This window comes from Denticeps clupeoides, chromosome 10 (assembly GCF_900700375.1).
Source record: "Denticeps clupeoides chromosome 10, fDenClu1.1, whole genome shotgun sequence".
Taxonomy (NCBI): Eukaryota; Metazoa; Chordata; class Actinopteri; order Clupeiformes; family Denticipitidae; genus Denticeps; species Denticeps clupeoides.
Genome location: NC_041716.1, coordinates 7,245,147 through 7,269,471, shown reverse-complemented (window position 1 = coordinate 7,269,471; position 24,325 = coordinate 7,245,147). Strand labels below are relative to the sequence as shown.

Genomic DNA, 24,325 nt, shown 5'->3' with positions numbered 1-24,325 from the left:
TTGTTTGCTTTCTTTTTTTTTTGGTGGTGGTGGTGGTGGAGGGGGTGGCGAGCGCACCATTACAATGATTGTGTCGTCCATTTTAGAATATGCAAAGAGCTGACAATGCATTTGCCTGCTGGCGCGAGGCCTTCCTCTTGAAGGTCACGCTCTGACTCAATTACTGTCTCTATCTGCAGTCTGTTCACTAACACCTGTTCGCCCGCCCACGGCCCCGTCTTCCACATCTACCCCTATATCAAGCCAAATCAGCCAGCATGCAAGAGCGCCAACAAATGTAAAGATACAAATAACTTAAAAAGCACGGCATGTAACAGCAATGGAACGACCAGCCATAAATAAGAATAGATATTTAAAAAAAAAAAAAGGCTTGAGCGACAGACAAAGAAGGATTTTCAACATTTTACTGTCGTGCTGTCAGGACTCGGGCCTTCGCCTTCGGGTCTTTGTTGTCTGCTGCGAGAGATGAATTTGTTTACACAATAGAAGAGTGCTGTCAATCACGCCCGAGGTTAGGCTGCTAACCGATATCCACCCTACTCGGCTTGTGTTCTTTCATGTGTCTGGGGCTTAGCTCTTCTTTCGACAGAACCTGGGACAATTAAGGGATTTTGACTGCTTTTTTTTTTTTTGGCATGATGACGACCAACGTTTATCTTTGTCATCTCCATGAGCTGAGATGTGATGTTGCCGACTTCAACAAACACCCTAATTTCCACCCTATTTTGAAGAGCGCGTTCCCACCTCACACCAGGAGTGCTGACTACAGCAGAAAACCCGCACCTTGTACCGATTGCAGCATAAGTACATTTTCTTGCACAGTTCTTTTTAAACAAGCATTTACGATAGTAAATATATGATTTCTACTTTAGTCGTTGTGTTTCTTTTCCTTGAAATTTTTCTTGAAGTCTGCACCTCACGTCAGCCAGTTGCATTGCACCTCTCTGGACATAATCAATAAATAACACAGTTAAGATTTCAAAGACACGGGCAATGCTGTAGATGACCCTGATTGGTCTGACTGATGTATTTCCCCCAAATGGCAATGAGAAGTGACAATGATTTTCATGTCATCATGCACATTTAATGCTCTATTCCAGCAGACGTGGTAAAACATGATGAATATGAGTCATGCATGCATGTGGTGCTTGAAAACAAGATTTGTCATCGGCCTGTACATTATTGCCGTAAGACTAGCCACGAGGACTATGGACCTCAAGTCACCCTTTTGAAAAGGTGTCCATGCTACTTTAGGAAAACAACAAAATGGAGAATCCCTTTGTTGTCTTGTGTTCATTTCGTTTCATTTATTGCCCTAAATTGTCAGCTATGATTATACAAGTCAATTGCAGTGCCAAGGAAAAAATTATTGCCCGAGAAATACATATCATCTGCATTCATTTAGTCCCAATGCTGTACATTGTTCCTCTTTAAAAAATAATAATAATAATAAATTAAAAAACACTAAGTCCCGCGGACTGTCTACAGTTTATCATGCATATAAACATTTTCTTTGAAGATCAGCAGCATCTTACAAGGTCAATGGCAATTCATTCAATCATAAAAAACAAATAAATTAAATTATCAATAAATAGATAAATACTTAAATAATAAATAAGTAAATAAATATACATTTAAAATAAATAGACAGTGAAAAATGACACAATTCATGTAAGAAGTGACGATCGCTTTCAGCGGAACACACACATAAAAAAAGAGAAATAACAGAAAATGCCTTTGTAACTGAGGGCGTATGAGTTCATACCTTCCTCTTTTGTTTTTGTTGAGGTAATTGTGGAGGAGGAGGAGGAGGAGGAGGAAGAAGAGCAGAACTGGAACACTGGCGTAATCCCGTTGTGGAATCAGAGTTCATGCCAGTCACGGTGGCGCAGGAAGACCAGCGGATTGGGTTGTCATTGCTTTAGGATGTGTTGCTTGTCACCAGAAGGCTAGCGTATTTGGTTTTTTATTATTATTTTTTTAAGTCCGTGATCACCGTCCCAGTTATACATGCTCTGGCAAGTGCATAATTGTTTCAAATCTCATGATATCATCGCATGTTCCAACAGGTTCACCCGTGATGTCACCGATGTTGACATTTTAAATGGAAAATTAACCCTAGCCCTCGTTCCAATTAAAATCCAAATATAGCCCGTCATTTCCATTATTGAATTATATTAATTTCTTCTTCTTTCATCTTGTGTTTGGGTAAATGACATTTTGAATTATGTCTGTTTATATTTCAATAATACTTTTGTATGCTTTAAAGGACAGGGCTATAGATGTCTTGTGTGAGGCAGTCCACAAACTACCCACAGTTACAAAGACTGCTTCATACAAGCCGGTTGGCACAAAAAACATTACATAGCAATTGTTAGAACTGCAATATAAAAATAACACTGTTGAATTAAAAGGTATTTTTTTAAAGTGTGACAAAAAAAGTTTTCAACTTTTCAATGGCGTCTTTTGTTTTTGCAAATACTGTCTTTTTCACATTTTTTTCATAAAAAGTTCATGTTGGCAGTTGCAAAAGAATTCAATTCTTAGCAAAAAAAAAGAGAGAAAAGAAAAGCAGCATAAAAATACAAGAGGTTATTTTTGTTTTCTAAAAAAAAGAAGAGAACGCCGTTGCTGTTCTTTGAATTTTTTTTTTCAATTTTCCCATATGATTTGCTATAAAATATTGGTATTCTAAATATTATTACTATTGTTATTAATATTATTATAGTCATTGATAAAAATTCACATGCCAGGCCTCGTAAATAATTGTGTGTAAGAGTAAATGTTGGTGTGAAAGCGTGTGTGTGTTTGTGTGTGTGTGTGTTTGTGTTCGTGCGTCTCGATTAGAGTTAAAGTGTTCCTGTGGACGATTACTGTAGCAACTGTACTGAGGAAAAATCCAGCATTTTCTGTTGTTACTGTCTCGTAATTATTGTTATTATTCTTTTTTTCTGGTCTCTCCTTGAAGTAATCTCAGTGAAAATATTGCTTTCTAAAAAAATGGAGGGAGAAAAAGGTGTGAAGGTGTGAACTTGAGGGATTCGAGCTGCTCTGAGGAGTAAACGAGAAGAAAAAATAGTGCTGGGGAAGCTTTGTCGGATACTCCTTTCTTCCTTTTTCCCATCCATCCGTCACGTACTTCCTCCTTTTACGTGGAGGGGAGGGGAGGGGAGGGGAGGGGGGTCAGTTCTCCGAGCCGGACTCATCCTCGTCCCCGGAGCCCTTGAAACAGGCGGACTCGTAGTGCTTGTTCAGGTAGGACTTGAGGGCGAAGGTCTTATTGCAGCGCTTGCAGCGGTAGTGCTTGAAGGCGGAGTGCGTCTGCATGTGGGCGCGCAGGTTGGAGCGGTCGGCGAAGGCCTTGCCGCAGTGGGCGCAGGCGAAGGGCTTCTCGCCCGTGTGCGAGCGCATGTGGCCCTGCAGCAGCCAGGGCCGGCTGAACGCCTTGCTGCACACGTCGCACTTGTGCTTGAGGTCGTGCGTCAGCACGTGCATGGCCAGCGCCGGCATGCTGACGTACACCTTGTCGCAGGTGGGGCACTTGCGCGCCATCTTGCTGTCCAGGCTCCGGTGCGTCTGCTTGTGCCGGCTGAGGTTGGACGAGGTGGCGTAGGTCTTGCCGCACTCGTTGCAGGTGTGCCGGGGCGTGACTCCCGCCACCGCGGCCGACTCGCCTCTGGCCTCCGGGGCTTTGGCCGCGGCTCCGGACCGACTGCCGCTGCCGCTGCGCCCCTGCCCCGGCTCAGCGGCGCCTTTCCGCCGAGAGCGTCCATCGGAGATGAAGAAGGCATCCATGGTGTAGCCCTCCGTCAGGGCCTCGGCCTCGCCGCTGTAGAAACCTCTGGCCGTCATGCCGGACTGGGGGCTGTCTGGATGCTCCAGGTCGGGGTCACAGTACTCCTCCCCCCCACTGCTTACCTGCGTATACAGGGGCTCAGAAATGGGCGAGGCCAACTTGAGCTCCATTTTCTTGTCACCCTGGTACACGGAGGGTGTGATGTAGTCCTGGATGTAGCCTAGGGACAGAGAGACAACTTATTATCTTGCCTGTTTATCATTTATAGTGCATGTGTCACTGTTACTTTTACTGCACATCACAGTGAAAAGGCAACCACCGCCTTAAGCCATAGATGTGCCCTCAGTGCCATTTTATAGCATCGGGGGCACTACTTTCAAACAGACACTGAGAACAGCTCTATGCCCAAAGTGTGTGCCTTGTTCGCTAGTATGAGGGTGCCCTCAGGTTGCACATAAATAAATAGACTGCTTCATATCTTATTCATGAAGACGATAGACAAGCTACAACTTTGTAGGGGTGTAATCACTTTTGTCACTCAGTGCACAAAGTCTAAAAATGTTTGTGCACATTTAAAGCCGGGTGCGGATTTCAATCATATTGAATGAGGAAGTTGCGTGTGTGAGAGCTGTCAATCATCAAGCTCCTCCAATTTCAAACATAATTTAAAACAGGGTACTAATGGGTAGTCAGTTTCACTTTTCCAAGATTACTACCAAGCACTGATTTCATATATCTATATATGTGAAACCCGAGGAAGCCTTTGACCTTACACTTGCGAAACAGTTACAGTCCCCTACCTTCGCAAAACAATAAAACAAAGTGTGATTTAATTTGGTCCCGGCAAACAGTTCGGCACTTGGTGGCGAACCCGCGACACGTTCCTGCGGTGAAGATTAATGCTAATTCAGATACCAGGGATTCTGTGTGCATGTAACCCGGAGGGGCTCGGAGGAGATAATAGCTAATTAAGGGGACCTGCAGTGCAGGAGGCTCGCGGAGATCAGTCTCAGAGGAGGTGCTCTGATTGATTGCTCTCGTCTCCTCCCGGTAAGATTTCCGCGGCGAGGCGGAGGGCGCGCGGCCCTCTCTCCGGTGACACGCCGGCCTCTGAGTGGTTTCACAGCGAGGCGAGTTACCGTGCGGCGTTGTGAGACGTCAACTGCCACCGAATTCGGTCGGCCTCTTGAACGCCATGTCGCTTACGGGATGATGCTCCAGCAGTTTACCCAAGCTGTGATGGCACCATGGCCTTCATTCCTTCATCAAACCATCTTCCTCATTATCATTTACCTTAACATCTACGTATGCTATTCAATCCATTATCTGGAACCAGTGTCTCTCACTGCCCCACGTGCTCCCAATTTCTCCCCCAATCTGCTAAAATTGGACTCTGTAATTAGGTTCTCCATTTAAATCAGGCCCTTGTAGGCTCCTTGTGAATAGCGTTTATTGAATCGCAAAAACAATTGTCCCTCCCACGTTGACACGCGAAGCAGTGGCCCTTTTCTCTTCTCGCCCTCTGACGGCTCTGCATTTAGCCAATGAATCTTGACGCGGCTTGTCCGTCTTTTGCTGCTAAATAGATTATTGACTTCTCTCACTTTCAGAATGCCGGCACCTGCTCTAGCCTGGGACCCAACCCCCTTTAATGGCCCCTCACAATGCAAAGCGATCGAGTGGCCCCATAAGGCTCTCCGGCTCTCCCTCGGAGAAGCTGTAGAATATGCCTGGGTTGTTTTTTGGGGAGCACAGAAGGTGTGCATCAGCATGGGTTTTTTGTGCTTTTGTATTTTTTTCATTTATTTAGCTATTTCTTAGGGTGTGGCGGCGCAAGAAATCCGATATCAAATGTGATATGAGGCGTGAAATCCCTTGACGATAAATAGTGCATAACTGCGGGGAAAAAAAAAATAAAACTGCCACTCGGAAAGCGTGTGTGCAGCAAGCGGTGGAAATTAAGTATTGACTTCTTTTTAATGAAATTCAAAGTTTTTTTTTTTTTCCTTCCACCTCCGATCAATAAACCATCGCCTGTAAAATAGTGCAACTGTTCACGTGCCCGGGCTTAAATAACAGGACACGGGACATCCAGGATGAAACACCTCAGCTGCGACCCGGTACCAGTGAAAAGTTCTTTTTTTTCCAGGAAAAAAGAGCACAAGGGGATGGGGGGGGCGTGTGTGTGGCATCAGCGGATCTACCTGCCTGCTGCGGTAAGCTTGTTTAAGGGCCATCAAGAGTCGGGTCATTAGAATAGCAATTAGAAAGCGTTTAATGAGCCTGGCCCAGTCCCGGGGGCTCGTGGGGGCCGAAAACGCTGTCGCAGCAGCGCGAGGCGTGCGAGGGGAACGACGGGAGTGAAGGCTGCCACGACACCAGCGCAGTCCTGTAATTTACACGTGCTGAAAGCAGCTACGGTTCAAATCTGCATCGTAAATGTACCAAATTTTCATTGCCGTTTTTATTACTGTTGTGGTTTATGTTGTTCTTTTCGATGCATAACTATGCAGCGCACAACAGGCTGCGTGTAACAAGTGTCCGCCACGCTGACAGACAAAGACACAGACAAAGGCACCCCTGGCCTGCTTCGGTTTTACGGAGATGGCCAGAAAAAAATCGTATTGATAACAAAAATTATTAACATTACTATTTAACAGTCAGCACCTTTCTTGAAATGCAATTAATAGACTCCCCCCGCCCGCCCCTCTTTGTTTTCAGGCAGACATTTGAAGAGTCGGAGGAAAAGAAAGATGAACGTGCTACGTGAAGCGGTAGTGCTGACGCAGGACTATCCTTCAGTGAGCGTGCGGCGAATGACCCCTGTCTCGGGCACAACAAAAGAAACCCATCTGGATTGGGTGTTTAGAGGCACTGATACGGCTCTATGTCTGTAAATAGTTAAAAAAAATTCTAATTAGTATTATGCTGGATGCAATGACTGTACATTAAAAAAAAAAAAAAAGGAAAACATTGCATTAGAATTGTAATCTTTAATATCTACAAAATTGCCTTCATGTGTTTCTTTGTATGAAAATCTTTGTATATAAAAAAGATGATTTAATTGTAGATGGTCGTGTGAGAATGGCAGGTTTTGCAGGAGAATGCACTTGAGCTCTGACTCCGATGTCACTTGTCCCTTGTTTTATGGTAACAGGTGGAGCGCATCCCTCGCAGGTCGCCGCGGTCCCCAAAGCTCCAGAGCTGCTTAGCGCACAAAACCATCCCAGCAAAACAAAGACCAGCCAGACATCTGGCGTCCTAAATCTGCCCCGGGAGCGGCCAGCAGAAGCGCTCCGCGCTGCCTAGCTTAGCTTAGCACAGCGTGGCCTGCTTACGGCATCTGTGGAGCTATGTTGTTGTTTTCTTCATTCCTCTGTACGTGAGTGTGTGTGTGTGTGTGTGTGTGTGTGTGCTGTTTACTGTATCACGCCTAGTCATGTGACCTCAGTCGGGTGCTGTTGTAAGCATTTTTATGGACTCTTTTTTTTTTTTTTTTTTGCATTCCCTTGCCCCCCCTCCCTCCTTCCTTCCTTTCTCTCGCCTTTCCACCCCCTCCCTCCCGGCAGCGCTGTGTGAGGATGTCTCCTGCGGCGGCGTTTGGGCCCGCATGACTGAAATTCTAGCTCCTGCGTGGTTTCGAACGCCGGAAGGAGGTGAGGGGAGGATGAAAAAAAAAAAATGAAAGAGTGAGTGTGTCAGAGAGTGGAGTAAAGAGAGAACGGGCGGAGGTGGGGGGGGTTGGGAATTGGACGATGGAACGCGCTGGAAACTCAAGGGCAATAGCAGCTAAGGACGAATGTATCGTCCTTCGCTGATCTGTCGCCCTCATGAATTTTTCAGATCACACAATAGCCGGCGACGGCTGGCCGCTCGGCCCCTCGTGCCCCCCCTTCCGAATCCAGCGCCCGCCTTTGTACGGCAAAAATGTAAAGCTGCCATAGATGAGAGGCATACACTGTGTCCCCATTATCATAAGCTGGTCTGCCCCGCCGCCCCCTCCACCCCCACCTCCAGCATGCCCCGGATTACTGCTGCACATCACCAGAAAACGGAAAAAACAACCAGCAAAAGTCTGGACGGTCAGGGGGACGGACAACACCCAGATTTGCATAACATCTGTTGATAATTCTGGGGGGGGGGGGCAACTGTTGTGACCGCAGTGTCAAGGGTGCACCGCGATAAAACAAATTAACAAGCAAAATACGATGGAATATCAGAGCAGGAGACGCTGGCTGGAAGTTGCGGGTTTTTTTTTTTTTTTATTTTAAAGCGACTGATGCTGGAGCCTCAGATCTGAGCTGGCGGAGGCGGGATGGAACTCACCATTTTCGCTGAGACGGACGCCCACCGAGTCGGTGACGGAGCGGGTGAAAGTGTAGGAGTCGTCTAGGTGATGCTGATGGTGGTGGCTGTGGTGGTTGGAGGCGGCCACGGCCGACGAGGAGAAATCATCGAGCTTGATCTTCTTCACCAAAAATGAGCGGGGCATGTTTCAAAGGGCTGGGGCGCAACGTGGAGGCACGGCAAGCATGGGCAAGACCGACCGACCCGGTGATAAATAAATAAAAAAAAGAGAATGGGAGGAAGATTTAAAAAAAAAAAAAAAAAAAGAAGAATAACAAAGCCTCCTGGAAAGCGATGCAATGCCGATGCCGAGGTTTTGGGTAAATCCTTGCGTTCAACTTTTTGGAGGAAAAAGAAGAAGAAAAAAAAAGCAGCTCCTGGAACAGAAAAAGAAGGATGAAGGAGAGGAGATGGAAACCGGAGGCGAGCGGCGGATGCTGGCGGCGACGTTTGCGTGTGCTGCTGTAACTGTAACAGGCTCCCTCCCCTGATATGAAAAAAAAGAGAAATGACGAGCGAGAGGGGGAGAGAGAGAGAGAGAGAGAGAGAGACTCTCGTTCAGCACTGGATAGCTCCTGTAACACAGCAGGCTTTACCAAGGCACCGGGGAGAAGGAGAGGAGGAGAAAGAGAGACAGAAAGAGAGAGAGAGAGGGAGAGAGAGAGAGAGCAGAAAGAGAGTGGATGGAGAGACTGTCAGACTAGCTGAGATCAGCAGTCACACCAGCCTTTTTATAGGCCGGCACTGCGGAGCGCGATCAGGTGGTGCAGCGAAATGGGGCTGCTTAGCTTTAATCCATCAAACGTCCCCGGGGACACACATCAAATTACTACTGAACCGTCTGTGCATTCACACACACACACACACACACAGAGAGAGAGACAGACAGAGGAGAAAGAACACAGCCAGACCCCCCATTGCCCCTCACACACCCCTCCCTCTCATACTCCATCCCTCCCTCCACCACCCCCACCCTTTCTACTCATTCACCATGCTGCGAGAGAAGAGGGGGAAAGGGGGCGGGCAGACAATGGAGACATGTGGATCGGGGCACATTGGGTGTCCTGTCTCCCATTGTCTTGCGATGAAGTGACACAGTTTATGTTCGGCTTGTTATAAGCACTGCTGACTCTTCCCCCGATCCGCTCTGATCCCCCGAACGTCCCTGCAGTGGCACGCACACGTATGCACATAAAACACACACGCAGACACACCCCGTCTGCAAGATATATCCTGTAGCAAGAGCCCTCTCAGCATTTTAGCTGGGTTAGTTCCGTGTGTGTGTGTGTGTGTGTGTGTGTGTGTGTATGTGCTACAGGGAGTGTATGCAGAGCAGAGGCATGGCTCTCACATGCACACACACACTCCCCCGCCGACTGAGTTCCCCTCAGATGAGTGTGTCCTGCTATGCGTGGCCAATTAATTACCCAATCCATTTATCCGAGCTCTATCATTACTACAGCGCGCAGAGCGAGGCCTACATTTACTAATTTGTCGGGAGAATTTCACCGATTTATTTTGGATTTATGGTCAACACCAAGTCAAATGCAGAGCCGATGTGGAAAAAAAACCCAGCAGCGCTCCTGTATCAGTCAGCCTGCAGGCTCTCTCCATCATCAAAAGGCTGTAATGGATTCAGGTTGTTGCTTCATTTTTTTTGGGGGGGGGGTGGAAGCGAAGCATCATTTGACTAAATGTCTGGAACGTGTCAGAAATCTCAGGGCTGAAATTTAACAAAAGCCCATACAGAATGGTGTTGATGTGGGCCTCTCCTAAACCCACGCCTTTTCAGGAATGGTGCACGGCTAATTGAATGGAAGGATATCAGTGAACATAACATTATGATCAATAAATTGAACAAACCATCTCTTCCTGTGGGTTGAATAAACATACTGCGAAAAAATTAAATGAAGCCTGAAAGCAAGTAAAATATCTTGATTTATTATTTTAAGGACAACTGGCTTGTGTACAATAAATGATGTAGATTTTAAGAAACTTTTATCTACAATTGAAAGTTTCTGTCTATATTAGTATATTTACTATTCTGTTAACTGTTTTATTACACTTTATTAATACAGTAACTATATGGAATACATATATCGAATATGGAGTTAAATATTATTCTTTTTAACTATCATTGTGCCATATTACAGTATATATATAGAATTGACAATGTTCCATTCCTGGTGTAACATGGATAAATGTCTTCAGTAAGGTTTATTTAAGGCCACAAAGGCTGCTAAGGCACATTTGTATGTCACTCTGTGCCATGTTACTTTAAGAATTGAGTGTTCGAGTAAAAAAACTTTACTTCCTCCTTCTCTAGTCCTTGCCTCTCCAGTCTGTTATTTTCCACAGGTCCTCCTGGAACACCTCTTCGGCACTCAAAAGTGGTTTTAAACCAAGAATCCCTAATTTGCCCAAAATCAATTGACATGGAGAGCCTGAGGGGTTGGGGCGGAGGAGGGTGTTAAGGGTCTCGCTGTTTGAAGTGAAGATGAATAAAGAGAATTGGGCTTCCAGCTCATTTAGAAGTGAGAGTTGTAAAAGAGAAGGGTGGAAAGGAGCCTGTTGCAGCTTAACTGTACTGGCATATGGCATCTGGCAAGAACTCTTTGTTTCTTAAGTACTTCTATGGACAAAGCCTTGAGTTTGCTGTTAAGAGATCTCTTTGTGTGTTTTTTCTTTTCTTATGACCTGTTGCTTCTCGGAGATTTAACAGTATTTTCATTTCTTGTGCGGTCTGTATATATCTGGGGTACACAGAAGATTATTTATATCCATAATCGCTGAGCCTTAATAAATCCAACCTAAATTAAAAAATCCTGCTAATTAAAATTTTACCATTATTAGCTGGAAATAAGATATAAAAAAAAACATTTTCTTGTTTTTTGTACACAAAGCGCGCATATTCTTGTCTCACTGGCACTGCACTAACAACATGATGACTAACATACCAGGCGACTGGCAGTCACTCAGACGCCTCTAACAGGGGCCTGATTACCGGCTGAGGACGCCAAGGTGTCTGTGACGTCAGCCGCCAGTCCACGCAGCCACCCCGGCAAGCCTCTCATCAATCTCGCAAATAAGCCCCTCAGCTTCCCCTGGCACACGCATCTGGCCACACATAAAACGATACAACAGCGTGCGAGGACGGGGACGCACACAATTGCAATCATCGCGTGGATGGGAGAACACTCCGCGGCGACATGGATCCCCGCAAATTAGAAGTGACGGATGCAACAAGGGCAAAAAAAAAAAAAAAAAAAAAAAAGAGCTACACGAGTCCCAGTGCGCTGTCACACTCCCAGCGTGCTCTGTAGGCCTCGCAGCTACCTCCACCAGCGCTGTCTTTCCAGACGAAGTCAGCCAGACAGAGTCTTCCCGACTTTCACCGATTCAGATCGGCTCTGGAGTATTTATCTGGCTGCCGTTAATTCGAGCGATGGCACGGGGTCTCTTCCCATTCCCAACAGCAGCCTGGTTCCCTTTGAGTCAGCTGTAGAAATGTGTTGTTAAATATTTCATTCAGCCTCAGCTGTGCCGCTAAATTGTGTTCTGCGAATTAAACCAAGTCAAACGTTTTGCAGGCAATCGGAATAACACATTTAATACTGAATGAAAAATGTGCACTGTTCATGTAAAAAAAATGCAACACCATAGGATATTGCGCCAAATAGGATATTTTTCTAACAGGTTGTTTAACTTTGACTTGAAAAATCTGCGATGTGTTTTATCGCACCTCATTTGCTTTGCAAATGACATTTAGTCTAACAAAATTAGCCATTTGAGTTGTGCCTTGTCCTTTGTGGCCGATGGTGAAGCCATCTTACAAGTTGTAGGCAACGCGCCGAGCTGACCTCCTTTTGTCGAACCAGAGGACGGCTTCATTTAACCAGGGTGTTGTAAGCATCTGGTGGACCTCTGCCTCCTTTGTCAGGGTGAGGCTACTGTCCCTTTGTGCTCGTATGCAAAAGGGAAGCCTTTCAATTGAATCATCTCTCATCGGCAGGTTCTCGACTTAATTAAGTGTCTCGGCCCTTGGCGGTCTCTCTTAATGCTGGTTTATGGGGTGTCGCGGTGACAGACCAACCAGAAGAGAGCTAGTCAACCATGAGTGTTGCCGAGCTTGTGACAAAGAAAATCGCAGGGCACGCAAAATAGCTGAGCTGTTGCCATCACACAAAAAGTGAACAAAAAAAAAAAAAGTCATTATTATTTTGTCCCAGAAAAAAAAAAAAGCTTTGCTTCATTACGTAGAAAATGCTCAGGCGACAACAATGCCGCGACATAATTGCTGGACATGGAACGGGGCGGTTGGGGGAGATGGAAATTAATTTCTGTGAGCAAAGACTGCATCGCATTACCAAACAGCATCTTTAACTGCAAACACGTTGTCCAGAGTAGAGAAATTGCCACGTTCAGCAGACTATACTAAGCTGAGGTTTGGGGTTTTTTTTTTTCGCTGCTGTCTGTGCTTGTCGACGTGACTCATTAATCTCAATAAGGCAGAGAGGAGGAAGATTCGCCCTTAATGCCTGCAACGTTAAACCCAATGGACTCTTCCTTTTTCATGTCCTTCTCTATTTTGAGACTATTTGGTTCTCCGTTTTACCTCCCTGTACTGTAGAACAACTGGGTTGTCGTTGCACGTTGACAACGCTAGCTAGAGCTGGAATGAAATCCAACTTATTTTTTGCGTTGTTGCGTGTATGGATTACATTGTATTTCTCTGCATGCACTATTTTGACGCTGGCGCCGCGTGTTAAGCATTGGGCTTCTTCGTTAGCGTCAGATCAAAGACATTATCCAGATTTACATAAATAAGTAGATGAAACAAAAATGTCAACTTTAATGATGTTTGTGCTTGTGTTTAGAAATCAGTAGTTACAGGGACAGTCCCCCAGGAGACACTCAGGGTTAAGTGTCTTGCTCAGGGACACAATGGTAGCAAGTGGGGTTTGGACCTGTGACTTTGCGGTCTTCTGGTTCATAGGCGAATGTGTTACCCGCTAGGCTACTACTAAAAATCTGGATTTTACTGAGCAAGCCCTACGCTTTGTGCATGGCGCCAGGTGAAAACAGTGCCCTGTGTCTCTGCATTCAAGGATATGTCATATAAAAGTTTTACATCTGACCTAATTTTAGGAAGAACTGGACTTACACGTTGGGGCGAGTCGACCTTGTCAACGCTTTCCGTCTCAGCTGCACTCTGTCCTCAGACACACTGTCAAAATACAGATCTAGACTTCGAGAGTTGGTAGAATCGGAGTGAAAGTGAAAGGCAGGATCAACAAGTGATTGTCACAGGTTGCAAGAAGCTAATCCACCACCCTGACACCTCAACTTCACCCCACCCCACCCCACACCGATCCTGCTGCTTCTGCCCCAGCCCCCCTTGCTTCAAAAATCAAAATCCCAATCCTCGCTCGTCTATGGCATCTGGTCACTGCCCCAGGACAGGCGTTTCCATGGTGACCCCATCCCCCCATACCCCGCATATGTAGCCCCCCCGCCTCCCGGGCCAGTGAAACGTAGCGGCCCTCTCTCGGCTACAGGCTGAGGCAGCATCCACAGGCTGCCGGTGTTGGGAGAGACAGGGGGGGGGGGGGGGGGGGGGGGGGGGGGGGGGGGGGGTGCTGAGATGGTATCTCTAGCATCCATCTTGCCCACAGATGGCCTCGCAGGGCTGCAATGTTTGTCTGAAAGGAGTCGGCCGAGGGGGTTATTTGCTCTGGGATCTGTGTGAAACACTCCACCTGGGAGGCTGGGGATTTGTGTGAGTTAGTGTCTGTCTGTGGGGACGACAAAATGTGGTCTGGGACCAAGATAAGTCCTGCAGGTCCCAGGTGTCCATTTCTCTGCACCCTCTGTGAGAAACATCTTCAGAAGCTTCCTGCTTTCTACACCCATAGATGCTTTTAGGGAGGGGAACGAGGGGGTTATTTGTCACCCCGGAAAAAAAAATTACTCATATATGTTAATTAGTTTCCCTTGAACCGAGTAAATGGATGTAATTGGCAGAACTCCAGGTTTTTCACCAAAACACTAATGCTGATTTTGGAGGATGGGAAACAAGGAAGAAGAAATGGCAAATGCCATTTGGGTGTATAAATATGGTAATATGGAAGATGAAGACAAAAACATCAGTTTTGACTCCAAAAAACAGCCTTGGAGGGAGGAAAAAAAACACAACCACACAAACCACAGCACATTCAAAAATTCTTCATAACTACTGAAATATATGCAACAATGACCTATAAAAAGACAGATTTTCTTTTGCAATGAAATTCCCTCTTCCTCACATTCCCTGATCCCGTCCCCCGGAACCCTGCAGTGTTCTCCTGCAGCTGCATCCCGCTTCGGTATCTAAGCCCAATTTCTGTGCCATCTAAAGCATTAAAAAGATTATATATGAAATACCCTGAATATGTAAATAGCTCAAAAAAACAAGGATTTTTGTGCATGGAAGGTCAGTCTAAAACCTCATGATGAATTTTTATTTGGACAGATTGTGCTTGCATTTAAACATTTGATTACATTTCATCATGTTGTTTTTGCACCTTATATGTGCAAGACGTGATGTTTGGATATTTTTTTTACCAAACTGGTATGAATAATTCAATTAAGACACTGTTTGGTCATATTGTACTTGTTTGCATTGTCTTATTCATCCAAGGGCATCAGATTATGACGGTCATACACAACAATTCCAAATTATTAACTGTTTGCTGATAGTTAGGAGTTGTTCTGTTAGGATTCATCTGTACAGTAGTCAGATTCAGAACAGCTGAGGTTGTTGGGAATCGTTTAATAGGCAGATATATGGCATCAACCTGAAAAGGTTTTATCATAGTTTACCGATTAAAAGACTTTAGCACAATTCGTTAAATGATGACAGCAATAGATAGATTCATTACAAACATTTCTGGGTCTCCTAACCTTCGGCTAATTAATTATCCTTGTTGTGTTGTGTTTTTAATGTAGATCTTTGACCCAAATAAACACCGGGGAGGGGGGGTTGGCTTCTCCTTCACCATTCTTATAGTGAGAATGAAAGAAACATGACGGCCCTGTTGAATATTCTCCACGTTGTTTGCATTAATTAAAGAGCTTGATGTTCCGCAGTTCTGCTTACATTTTATTCATTCATTTAGATCTCCGTTTTGGAAGGTGGACCCAAATAGGACAGGGCTCATCTCCAGGAGCTGGTCGAAATCTTTCCTGCTTGCTTACTTTCTTTGTCAGTTTCTTCTGCTATTTGCCATATTTTCTACTTGCTTACTCTAAATAAAACATTTCTCCGGCACTCTCATCTTGAAGTGAAACGTCTCTTCCCTTGTTTACTCTGGCTGGTCCTCAGGGGCTTGCTAAATGAGCTTCGGGGATCCTGTCTCTGGCTCTCCAGTCCTCGCCGCTTTGTTCACCGAGGGCAGCTTCAAGGAAGCCTCCCCAGCTAATGGTGGATTTTCGCTCTTTACACCTAATGGCTTGTTGTTTTTGCAGCCCCTACTGTCTAATTGTTTTGCATTAGCATAGAAGACTGAAGACCCCATATGTGGGGGTCATATTGTATTTAAATGATAAACAGGGGGGAAAAGAAGTGTCTTTATTTTAATGTATTTTCCCATTCTGATTGGTGTAACCGGGGTGTTTTTGAAGCTTTGCAAATCAGCAGGTACGTCTGATGACTTCCCGTTGGCTGTGTGCAGATCATGCATATTCATAAATGCTATCGCTCTCTCTCTCTCCTGCTCCCTTTCATTCTGCTTCCATCTCTCAGGCTTCCAGATAAGTGAAGACGTCGCTTGTTGCTTTTTGCATATCCATACTGATGAGGCGAGCCGTGGCTGCTTCAGCTGACTTTGGGTGAGCGTGGCGAGCTTCCTGCAGAGGGGAGGGGCTCGGACCGTGTCCGCTGCCCCTTAGGGCTGGTGAGGGCACTGGCTGTGCCAGTTTTCACGACTGGGTGAAATGATAAGCCATTAGATACAGATTTTTTCCCTTGTGACGCTCAGTTCTGTGCTTGAATAGAATAGAATAGTATAGAATAGAATAATTTTCTCATGCATTCAGAAGTTTGGCTTGAGCAGGTATAGAGCTGGATGAAAACTATATACTTTAAAAACATAAAAGTCTTAAAAATACGGCATATCACATCTTGACCGAATATATTAAAACACATTGCACCCATAAAATTAATGATGGTCTTAATGCCAAAGCTTCCTGCCTCATCTCCAAACGCTGCAATGTTTCATCGTGTAATGATTTTCAGACAACACAAATGCATCTCAAAATGGGTGTAATAAAGTAAAAGTAAAAGCACTGGCACATCAATCTTTGGACTGTACTAAAAATATGCACACACTGAGGATCCATATAAATATATGGATACATGGATGTGTGTGTTCCCTGTCTGCTGTTAAACAGGCGTACAGTCTTCCCACAATCCCCCTTTGTCAGCTTTTCTTGTACACATCACAACACGTCCCTTGCAACAATGCACAGCGCACAGACAGGACTGGAAATATGTGATTTCATAACGCCAGATATTTGCTAATAATATGCAGTGCGTCCTCCGCATGTCGCTCAACAAAAGAATCTGTAGGAAAGACGACATGATCAGTTTCCTCCCCATTCATCCTCAAGAGAGGAAACTGTCTGACGGCTTCCATTTACGTGTGTATTTATTTATTTCATTTTCTTTAAGTTATTTTTGTGGTTTTGTCATGTCCGTCATTATTGTCTTTTTTTTTTTTTTTTGCTCCCCCTCTGCCCCCCATCCACCTGTCAAATGAACCCACAGGCAGCACAAAGGCTCCAGTGGAGAAGAGCGGAACGCCACAGTCTGCTGCACGTCTGCATCCAAAGCAAACACAGGCTTGCGTGTCTGCGCCTCCCTGTTGCGCCCAGCGCTGCGCCTGCCTCCCTTCCTCGCAGGCAACTGTACAATGAATGGGGCAATTAGGTGTGAAAGGCAGCGGCAGGCTAATATGCTCCTCTCAAAGATGGGAGGGGTCAAGGGGGTGATAATTTATGCAAAAAAAAAAAAAAACAACATGATGTAGACCTCTTTCTTTCACTAAAACCCTCTTTATCTTTTAGTGAAATTAAAATCTGTTTTTTTCTTTTCTCAATACCTCACATGAGGGCAGCTGCATGGAAATCCTCCTCTTCTCCCATCCTCACCCAGTCGGTGGCTACAGGGCATCAGGAGGAACGCTGCCAGCTCAGGGTGCACATGGGCCGAAGGGCTGGACGAAGTAGCGTCTGTTCCCATTGTCTGACGGGTTCGAGCAGCAAGCAAATGAAAAACTATTCCCTCGCAGCGGCGAGTGACTGATTGCGATTCATCGGGCCTCAGACACCGCTGTTGTGTTTTCTTAAAGGCGGGACATGCTCATGAATATCTAGACGTCGAAATGATTTTAAACGCCCTGGTGCTAATGAAGAGCCCAGACGGCCCTGGATGAGGGGATGGGGAAGACGGCTCATCTCCTTTTCGTGAACAACAAGGCCTGCATCGGACATTTCCCTCAATGCGCCGTGAGCATGCGCGCACCACACTGCTGTGCTGGCATAAATTCCGGCATCACGGTGGGCACGGGTGCGTGGCCCAGCACATCACGAGCGATAAATAATGCGGCCGAGGGTGCCTGCTCTGGGGAAGTGATAAAACACACCCCATCACCATCCACCAGACAGAAAGACTGTGCTATTGTCAACCACTTCCAAGGATGCCATTGTTACGTGGCCGTATCACAGTCCAGATTATAAATGAATGAGATGTCCCCGCCACACCCAAACAGCAGCAGGAAAAACTACCAGAACCACGCCCAGTTAACCTGGGTTCTTTCTATAGTGAAGCATCTCCATGTCCACTTTACCAATGCATTAAAAAAAACTTGCTTACTGAGAAAAATAAATAATTTTTTAATGGATTGATTTATTTCAGTACTTTAGTACTGAAATAAGTTTTAGTACTTCTACCTTGGATGCTACCTTAGTCCCTTCAGAAGATGAAGACGTCTGTATTAAAAGGGCCAAAACTGTAATTGTAAACATGTTAGTCGATCTGAAGTTGTCATATATTAAACTACTTGTTGTTAGACTAATATACCCACAGAATGTCATTTGTAGTCAAGCTACTCCTCCTTTTTGGCCCAGGTGCTCTGCACAATCTCCAGAATTCCATCTCCTTCCAATAGCAAAATAGAAACAAAGTCACCTCTCAATATTGCTGGTAATAAATATTTTTTCTCTTTTATGCAGGAATACTAGGACAAGATCACTCACTCACTATTAATGCTTAGTCCCTATCAGGGTTACAGCGCACACACACATACACACCATTCATTCACACACTCACACCTACAGACAATTCAGAGTCGCCAGTTCACCAAGTGTACATGCCTTTGGACAGCAGGAGGAAACTGGAGAACCCTGAGGCCAACACTGCACCAACACGGGGAGAGCATGCCAACCACACACACACACACACACACACACACAATGTCTGTGCCGGAATTCAAAATCACAAGTCCACAATGTCACTAATAACCATGCCACTGTCCCACCAGGACAAAGGCAGTCTGATGAAATTGGCAAGACAAGCTGTTAGATAGTTAGAAGCTGTTGTGATGTTTAGACAAAAAAAGAGCATTTATGGGCTTTTGTGCATAGTGAATCCTCGATTTAATGTAATATTCTAATAATTTGTATTCTGTATATACATAATAAATATACCAAATTAAGAGTGTTAAACTTTTTTCATTTTTATTTTTTAATATGCACTAGTAAGCGTCACCTCAGCAGACAGACAGACTTTTATACAATAACAACTGTAAAGGCTCCAGGATTAAATAGTGGTTTTCCGGGGCTACTCTGTTCTTTAAAATGTTAATTACCATGGTCATCATCCCACCTTGCATGGAGTTATCTCTAAACGGCGGCAGCCGTAATTTTATTCTTTATTAATTGAGTTAATTAATCATCAAACAGCCCCCGGCCAAATAAGGGTGAATCCACAGCTCTTCAGATTACGGGCACTCCGCTTACAAGGTTAAACGGTGAGATAATGGACCTGCGTCTTCCTGCCTCTGCAGAGGACCGGGAATGCCGAACACCCCAACCCCCCCCAACCCCCCGGTAGACAGAGTCAGGCGACACAGACCGCAAGCAGCTCGAGAGACTCATCCCCAGCAAAAGAAAAAAGAAAATCCTGAGGATAGAGGGAGGGTGAGGTTAAAATGATGCAAAGGGGCACAAAAATAACATTTTCAAATGTTCAAATGTCTAAACATGCCAGCAGGTAGGAGAAGAATTGAGTTTATTTGTTGAGCCTTTTTTCGCCAATCGTAAAGGTGGGGGTGGGGGTCAGTTTTCCAGGGATTATGCCACCTTGAGAAATTGATTGCTTTTTCTAATACTTAGAAACAAATTCCTGCTTCCCTTGGTCTTTGTGAATGTTGCGGTAACTGCAAATGAGCAAAAAAAGAAGAAGTGGGGAAAAACGGCAGCGCCTGGACGACTTCACCTTGGGACCTGTCATCATTTGCATATATATTGAGAGCATACGTTTTTCGGTTTATTGTAATAGTTGCTGTTCGGGCGGGGTGGCGAGGGAGGGAATTATGGAGGATACGGGAAGCTTTGAGGAGGGGAAGCTGGCAGCTGCTCTGTCACCTGTTTTGTGGGCCCTGTCAGTGAATAGGGCCACAAAACAATGGGACCAGATAATTACTGCTGCAAGAAAAAACTAACCTACAGGAGCCGCCCGGCCAGAGCCAGCGCTGCTAAAGAGCCGGCGAGCTTCCAGCCCGAAGCAGAGTCTGGTTCGTTTTATCAGGACACACACAGCAGGGCCAGTAAAAGACATCTTCTCCTTTTTCCTCTTTTCTAATTAACATTGATTTGTGATGGAAGGTACATTGGCCCCATAATCAGAAGGTTCGAACCCGATCCGCCAAAGGTGCCACTGAGGTGCCACTGAGCAAAGCACCGTCCCCACACACTGCTCCCCGAGCGCCTGTCATGGCTGCCCACTGCTCACCAAGGGTGATGGTTAAAAGCAGAGGACACATTTCGTGGTGTCACCATGTGATGTGTTGCAGTGTATCACAATCACTTCACTTTCACTTTCATTGTGCTACAAGGTCTGCAAGGTCTGTTTTATTGGTTGGCCGTTGAATGTTAAAGGTGCTGTATGCATGGTTTAGTATTATGGTTACACACCTTCACGTGCACTCCCAGTGGCTGGGATTATCTTCTTCAGCGTAAAATACTAAATACGTTTTAGCTTGGTGGTACGTATCAATGTAACCTCCACATCAGTGCAGGGACAAAAGTTTCCTTGCAGAACATTGTCCAAAAAATCACACCTTCTTCTATCACTTAATTTCTGATGCACAGGTGCCCATTTGTAGGTGCTTTTGGCATGAGTCGGCATTGGGCACCCTGAGCACACCCCGGGAGTGTTCTCAGTTCTTCTGTCAAACCCAGAACTAGCTTTTTCAGTAGCTCTGAATCAGCCTGGCCTGCACGTGACCCTATCACTGGGAAAGTCCAACAAGAGCTGCAGTTTTAGAGATGCTATCAACATAAGAGAAGCTATTTTGTCTGCTTCCAACACAACTTCAAGGGCACAACTGGATGACACCTGGTGCTTAAAATATCTCACCTGCTGCCCGGTAAAAAAAAAAAAAAATATTAACTCCACTGTTCGGTGGTTATAATGTTATGGTTGATTCAGCAACATTCTTGTAATGTGAAAAATAATGTCATTTAAATCATAGCTAAATTTGCTTGGCTTCAATGTTAAGGGAGGAATGGTAGGTAGGTAGAAGTGCTTCCTTTATCGTTCTGTCAGTCCCATGAGAGAACTGAGGGAAACGTAGTGTAAGAAGTGACCTTTATTCATATTCTCTAGCCGCAAAAAAAAAAAAAAAAAAAAAAAAAAACCTCATACGGTTCTGATGTTCAGAATGCAACAGCTGCTGACCAAGTGAACCAGAAAAGACACCCTGTCAAAACAGTGTACAGGCGCTGCCTGTCTGCTTCCCAACAAGTTACCCAAGATGCTACACCCTCCCAACCCCACCCCACTACAACAACTATCCAATGAGTCCCATACCCAAGGGAAAAAACTGTCTGTGTGTGCGTGTGTAAATGAGAGAAATTAATGCAGTCCAATTTGTTCCCCGTCCAGCTGTCTGTTCCATTTTTTAATTTTAAAGTTCACTCCCTCCTCAAGGGTCTGCTGACTTGTTACGGAACACGGTGCCCTCTGGCTCTGAACTTTTAAGTTCACAACTCTAGCCAAGCAGCGCCCAACCCATCCGGCCAATCAGCACGCGGGCAGTCCTGATCAGGCTTGCATAATTGTCATCTAATTACCTGCTTACTGGGGATAAAGGGTGCGAGATTCTAATCAGTTCTTCCTGTTATCTACCAATGAGATCAACGACATGACTGAACAAAATCGCTGTAAATTTGTAAATTACTCAAACTAAAGAAAAATAAAAAACTGGTGATACAGGATTTTTTCCATAGATTTGTGAAGCCTACGTTTCTTTTAAAGATTTGATCTGATCTTGCATTTTTTTCCAAGACTTTTAACAGAGAAAATTTACCAGAGATATTAAGCATGTGATTTAACATCAATTAAGCTAAACCACGTTAAGCATTTATAATGTATATACATGTAAATACAATACTGATATCAGTGGTCTTTGTTCCTAGGACTTTTTATGATAGCTTGTAGTATTTGAAAGAATTCATTAATTCACACAATATATCTGATACTTTTCTTGCATGTTTCTACTTGTTTGCTACAAAATTAGTTTGCTATCAAATTCTTTAGTATTTGTGTGAAAATGTAATGATGTCATGTTTAAGTTCTAAGCGTCCTGCTCTGACCCCCTTAATCATTTAAAGAAAAAAGTGGTCAGGAGGAACCCCACCGAGATGCTTGAACTGTGACCATTCTGAGTCTTTAGCCAGACGCCCCGAAAACTAACGTCTGCTTTGACAGGCCAAGGCAGGAATGAAGGTTGTGACTTTTCCTCACGATCATCTGATCTTTTCAATCAACCAGCAATAACAACATGAAAAGAATTCCTTGCAGAATTGGTTGCGGTGTGTAGCACCTGCCTGCTTCACTGAGATGAGAATTTTAAAAATGGGGCCAGGGAATCTCTACGGTACAAAAGGTTTGTCACTTATCAGGTTACAACCAAGGGTGCAAGTAGTGCTAAAGTCTTCATATTTCACCCCTCTTCTGCTTCATGCATCATTGAAAAAAAAAAAAGGTTTCAATATTTTAATACCTGAAGAGAGTAGAAAAAAGAACTTGGCATTGTGTATAGTGACAGGCTCGTCTGCAGCATGTTTTCGGGAGCTCATGATTAACTGCAAGGAGTCAAAAGCAGCATGGGCAGTCCACATGCAATTCAGAATTTCATTTCCGGCGCCAAAAAGTGTGTGTTTTCTTGCTGAAAGTGAGACTGTCGCTGGGTTCACATGTAGGTTCTGACAGGCACCTCCTCTCTCCTCTTTCTGGTACTGAGTAGCACACATAACGTATGACTTTCACCCCTGGATACAACACTCCAACACACACACACACACACACACACACCAACATTCTTTATATAAAAGCATTGAGAAATCTCCATTTTTGTGACGCATATCTGACATATACACATGCACGGTGCATGTGCATGGATGCATTTCACACACTAATGCACGCACAAACGCAGAGGCTGCTGCGGTGTGTTGGCGACCTGGTTTCCAGGCCCCAGCTTGCGTGAGCGCTGTTAACATGGACGTTAACGTGCGTGAAATGAACGCGGCACTCGCCAGCGGTGGCGGGCCGCACGCGGCGGCCCAGCACCTGCCGCACTCGGCGCCCCCACCCCACCCCCCCGGCCGCTGTAATGAACGCACCTTTCCCCTGAGAGACAAAGTCGGCGGCGAGCGCTGCTGAGTTACGAGCTCGGCCGTAATGGGCTTCGCGTTATTACCAGGCGCACGCGCACACAGAATTACAGTGGCGGGCCGCAGTTATTACGTGTCCCCTGGAGCCTGACTCTGCTTCAATCATGGCCTGCGGTGTGTGTGCGTGCGTGAGGTAGAAACTCGAACTCAGACTCAGTCGTCCGTGAAAATCGTCCTCATCGCCCTTATCAGGTTTAAATCTAGATTCAAGGACAGCGGGCCTGCGCAGGCAGTGGAGATGTTGACCTACATGTTAAACATCATGGCTACGAGGTAAAGGGCTGCCTGGGATCACGCCGAGCCCGGATTACGACTGCAGAGCTCCTTCTAGAGACCACGGCGCTCCGCCCGCCTTGTCACCGATCCACTCAGGGCACGACCATCCACTTCATCGCTGCACGGCCATTTTCTTCCGGTGGCACGTCGCTTGTTGTCTAGCTGGGAGCGGTGTCAACATGAGTGACGGATAAGGGAGTGTATGAGAAGGGGTTCAGCGTACAGTAAACCCTCAGGGCTGTTGGAAAACCATCCCCGTTGTCTTGTTTAAGGTGGACGAGACAAGACAAGAGCGTGAAATGCAGCCATCGCTGCTTTGGAGAGACTCAAATGTTCAACTTTTTGCCTTGTTTGCTTTTTTTTTTTTGTATTTGTCTTTTCTAAGTAGCACGAACGTTATTTCGTTTTATTTTTGAATTTACATTAATTAACATTAATTACATGCTATTTGCAGTTCATGTTTATAATTAGGTGGAGCAGCGGTACCCCTGTGCCTAATGCCCTCATGCATTTTCTGTTTGCAGCAAGAAGGTCTTCTCAGCTGAAAACCAATCTGGCACTCACCATCATAATACCAATGTGCCTTAGATCCTTCATCCCTGCCTTTTAAAGGTCAGATAGCGTTACGTTCTGATTGGCTTATTGCATTTTATGCTCGCCATGATAGAAATACACTTGGACCTGCCTGTAAACGTCTTTTGCACAGTCCGCTTCCCACTTTATGTCAGATTACCAAATTAGGACCCAAGTCTTGTCCTGGGTCCAATTTTGCATGGTAAGTGGGTGGCGTGACTGGATTGCATGCCAGGTTCTTTTCGCATGCAGTTCTACCTTATGTTATGTGTGACTTTTTTTTTATGAGTGGGGGGGGTGCTAGTCTCTATCCACTGTCTAAAGACATGCCTGTGG

The 24,325-nt window shown here is 45.3% G+C and overlaps 1 protein-coding gene across 1 annotated transcript; it reads right to left on the bottom strand.

Moving 5' to 3' along the window:
* Nucleotides 1–8,831, bottom strand: scrt2 (scratch family zinc finger 2). The gene is made up of 2 exons (XM_028994907.1): nucleotides 8,123–8,831; nucleotides 1–4,016 (listed from the first exon to the last, which is right to left on the bottom strand). The coding sequence occupies exons 1-2, from the start codon at nucleotides 8,286–8,288 to the stop codon at nucleotides 3,184–3,186; spliced, it is 999 nt and encodes a 332-aa protein (XP_028850740.1). The 5' UTR covers nucleotides 8,289–8,831; the 3' UTR covers nucleotides 1–3,183.
* Between the last annotated feature and the right edge of the window lie 15,494 nt (nucleotides 8,832–24,325).